At 37.0% G+C, this 4496-nt stretch overlaps 1 protein-coding gene across 1 annotated transcript; it reads left to right on the top strand.

Annotated features, from left to right (window-relative positions):
* The first annotated feature begins 371 nt into the window (after positions 1–371).
* Positions 372–3002, top strand: LOC131601439 (U-box domain-containing protein 16-like). Its single transcript, XM_058873246.1, has one exon. It carries the CDS (start codon positions 601–603, stop codon positions 2803–2805), a length of 2205 nt encoding a protein of 734 aa, XP_058729229.1. The 5' UTR covers positions 372–600; the 3' UTR covers positions 2806–3002.
* The last annotated feature ends 1494 nt before the right edge of the window (positions 3003–4496 follow it).

Raw genomic sequence — 4496 nt, 5'->3', positions numbered from 1 at the left:
ATTAAATAATTATCTAAATATACTTAAAAGACATGATAGAACATCTCTTTTAAATTAATCAGAAATCATAAATTTGAACGCAAACCCTAATTACATTGTCGTTGATGGTAAAAGCGTCGCCGCCGCACTCTCTCTAGTTAACTAAAAAAACTAAATAATGTTAAAACTTAAAAGTCTAGTTAAGAACCATTCTACTGCTAACATTCAACAAATAGCCGCTATATACTTTTATTTCACACTCATTGTCAATATAAATGAATTTGACCAAATAATTGTAACCAAAAAAAATAATTGTCAACTACCTCAACAACAAAGAAATCGGTGTGCTTGTGTTGTGCATATATATATAAAATCAACAACTTTAATCAAAACAAAAACACAGTCAAATTTCAAAACCTATTACTACAACTTGCAATAATAATGATAATACTATTATATTAACCAAGCCAGCATAGCAGACCCATGTTTCATTGATTCCACAAGTTTGTGTATTACACGCAGAGAAAAACAACGGCCATACCCAATTTGTTTTAGAATAATCGCTTAAATAATAATTCCTAATTTTGCTTTTTTCTTCGTCTATCTATCTATCCATCTTCAATGAAAAGTCATCATAACCATAATCATAATCTTCTTCATTCTTCTTTTACTTCTGATATCAACAACTCTATCATAGACTTAAATCCCAATCATCAATTCACAAAAAACATGGCGATATCACCTCAAACTTTCCCTACAACTAAACGACCACCTTCAGAGTCGTCGTTTATCTCTCCAAACCTCACCAACTTCAATCTTCTCCACTCTCTGTTACACCTCACCTACCAAATATCTTCATTAAACGCACCTCCTTGGTGTCGTTTTCTCTTAAACAAAACCTCATCTTCCACCATCCGCAAAACGCAGCTCCTCGGCGTCGTTTTCGAAGACCTAATTCGCAATGATTCAACTTCAATTTCAATTTCAACCACTATTTGTTCAAACTCTTTTGATCTTTGTCTTGAAGAAATGTACATAGTGTTGCACAGGATCAAAACGTTGATTGAAGATTGTTCCAATGGAAGCAAATTCTCTATTCTAATGCAAATTGAAATCATTGCGGATAATTTCAACAAACTCACCGGAGAATTATCGACGCTTCTAGATGTTTTTCCGATCCATCAGTTTAATCTCAACGACGACGTTTTGGAGATTGTTCATCTCATCAGAAAACAGTGTTCAGAATCAAAGCTTCTATTAGGCGAAGAACAAATCACTCTCCGAAACGATGTCGTTTCTGTTCTGGAAGGGATTAAAAGAGAGATTGTTCCGAATAAGGAGAAACTAGCTTCGATTTTCGAGAAACTGGAAATTCGCGATTCATCAACATGCAGAACTGAGATTGAAAATCTTCAAGAAGAGATTCAGAATCAAAGTGAAGAACAATCGAAATCAATTATATTTGCTTTGATCGGCCTAGTTCGTTACGCAAAGTGTGTTCTCTTCGGAGCATCAACGCCCTCGACGAGAATTGAAACATTCCGGCGGAATCAGTCGTTGGAGATTGTTGTTCCGGCGGATTACCGGTGTCCGATAAGCTTAGAACTGATTCGTGATCCTGTCGTCGTGGCAACAGGACAGACGTACGATCGTGCCTCCATCAAGTTATGGATTGAATCTGGACATAACACGTGTCCGAAAACAGGTCAGACCCTGGCCCACACGGATTTAATACCTAATCATGCTTTGAGAAACATGATAGCTTTGTGGTGCAGAGAACAGAAAATTCCGTTTGAAGATGACACGGTTACCGTTAAAATAAACGGCGGTGTTGCCAATAAAACAGCTTTGGAAGCTACGAGAATGACGGCGTCGTTTTTAGTCAACAAGTTGACATTGACTAACTCAATGGAAGATACAAACGGCGTCGTTTATGAGCTTCGGGTGTTAGCGAAAACTGATTCAGAAAGCCGAGCCTGTATAGCCGAAGCTGGAGCTATAGAGCTTTTGGTTCGGTTTTTAAGCTATGAAGTTGGTTCGAACAACCCGAGCCTACAAGTTAACGCCGTGACAACGATTTTAAATCTTTCTATCCTTGAAGCGAATAAGATAAAGATAATGGAAAGTGACGGCGCGTTAAATGGGATAACGGAGGTTTTACGAGCAGGTGCCACGTGGGAGGCGAAATCGAATGCTGCGGCGACGGTGTTTAGTTTAACGGGAGTTGTTGCTTTTAGAAAACGGTTAGGGAGGAAGACACGTGTCGTTAGTGGATTGGTTGAGTTAGCTAAAAGTGGACCTGAGGGAGCGAAGAGAGATGCTCTTGCGGCGATATTGAATCTGGCGTCGGATCGTGAAACGGTGGCGAGGTTAGTTGAGAGTGGCGCGGTTCAGATGACGGCGGAGATAATGCCTGGAATGCCGGAGGAAGCTGTGACAATACTTGAAGCGGTGGTAAAGCGGGGAGGATTGGTGGCGGTTGCGGCGGCTTTTATGGGGATAAAGAAATTGGGGAAGGTGTTGAGGGAGGGATCGGAGAGGGCAAGAGAGAGTGCGGCGGCGACGCTGGTGACGATGTGTAGGAAAGGTGGATCGGAGATTGTGACGGAGCTTGCGGGGATTCATGGTGTGGAGAGGGTGATTTGGGAGTTGATGGCGGTGGGAAGTGTGAGAGGGAGGAGGAAGGCGGCGACGTTGTTGAGGATTTTACGGCGGTGGGCGGCGGGTTTGGACGGTGGTGAAACGGAAGGGTTTTCTACAACTAATGCTTCTGTTAGTGCGTCAACTACCGTGGTTGTTCCAACTACTACTTCATCAGTACAATAGCACAATTAATTTGTAAATTTCTCAACTTTCGTTGTGAGTTAGTTATTTTTTTACTATTTTTTTTAGTTTACTTGATTTTACCTTTTCTGTAAAATGTAGCATATGGGGAAATTTTCTTTTTTTGTTAATGGAAATATATACATTCTTTCATTATTTGAATTTGCTATGAAGTAAAAAGTGAGTTTTGCATTTTGTTATGGGTTTTAGAATAGTAATATTAACGGTTACTCCCTCTCGTCCCATTTATAAGAAAAAATTCTCTTTTTAGATACATTGAATAAATAATGTATTTGGACAACATATTGTTCAGATACATTATTTATTCAATGTATCTAAAAAGAGAATCTTTTCTTATAAATGGGACCTGAGGTAGTAATTGAATTTTGATTCTTTTAGAAGGTTATATTATTGGATTAGGATTACATTTTTGAACTTTGGATTATGATTCTTTGGATTGTTTTTTATCTATAATTTTTCAAACCTAGTGAATTGAGTTCGTTATATACTATCTTTGTTATTAAATATAAACCCTTGTAGAAAATAGTTGTCAATAAAAATAAGTCTCTTTTTAAATTATAAGATATATTTTATTGTTTTTTTTTAATATTCTTAATCAATACTACAAAGTGTTAGAAAATTTAGTCATAGTTGAACAAATATCTATACATCACATATTGTGTTTTGGATGAAATTATGTTTGGTGCTAGTCAAAAATTTATTAAAGGTTAAACGCTTTTTTCTTAATTCTTTATCTTTAATTTGGTCTATTTTTGTCCCTTAAATTTTAAAAATATCAATTTGATTTATTTTTCTTCAAACTTTGTCAAATAAATCTTTTTCGTCAAATTCCAGCAAGCGACGTCTATTTTTGTCAGCATGGCATCCTTGTTGGCATTTGTTCATCTTCTTCTTCGTTTTTACTGTGTTTATTTCCAACTCTTATTCAAATGAACCCTAAATAAAATTAGGGTACAAATCTCCTAGATTGGCATGACCATTGCCTTCTCTTCTGTCAAATTGAACCCTGAAATTTTGAAAACTTGTAAAAATAAGTAATGGTGTCTTAGGTGGCTCCCAGCCTAGCACAACTTCTACTTTGGATGGATTGACAATAATAGCATTCTTCGAAATCACGTGCTCTAGAAACTTCACTTCATCTAGCCAAAGTTCACACTTCCCTAAGTTAACATATAATTGTTTCCCCTTCAACACTTGAAATACCTGACGTAAATGCTCTTGGTGCTCTACCATATTCTTGGAATATATAAGAATCTCATTGATAAATACTACCATAAAATTTTTCCAAGAACAGATGGAAGATACGATTCATATAATCCATGAAAATGACAGGTGCATTGGTCACTCCGAAAGGCATCGCTAGATATTCATAATGCCCGTAGCGAGTTCTAAATGTTGTCTTGGGAAAATCTTCTTCCTTCACTCGTATTTGATGGTGCCCAAAATTCAAATCAATTGTCGAAAATACTATTACACCTTTGAGTTGGTCCATGAGGTTGTCAATACGTGGCAATGGATATATTTCCTTCATGGTAACTTTGTTGATTTTTTTATAATCACTGCGAAGTTTAGATTTGACATTATTCTTCTTCATAAGAAGGACCGAGGCTCCCCAAGGTGAAACACTTGGTAGAATAAATTCCTTGGATTGGAGGTCCTCTAATTGCTTCTTT

The sequence above is a fragment of the Vicia villosa genome, linkage group LG5, assembly GCF_029867415.1.
Source record: "Vicia villosa cultivar HV-30 ecotype Madison, WI linkage group LG5, Vvil1.0, whole genome shotgun sequence".
In the NCBI taxonomy this organism is placed as follows: Eukaryota; Viridiplantae; Streptophyta; class Magnoliopsida; order Fabales; family Fabaceae; genus Vicia; species Vicia villosa.
This window is presented reverse-complemented; position numbering and strand designations above follow the sequence as displayed.

Coding starts and splice junctions, on each gene's coding strand:
- LOC131601439 (XM_058873246.1), top strand. CDS start 601: ATGAAAAGTCATCATAACCATAATCATAATCTTCTTCATTCTTCTTTT.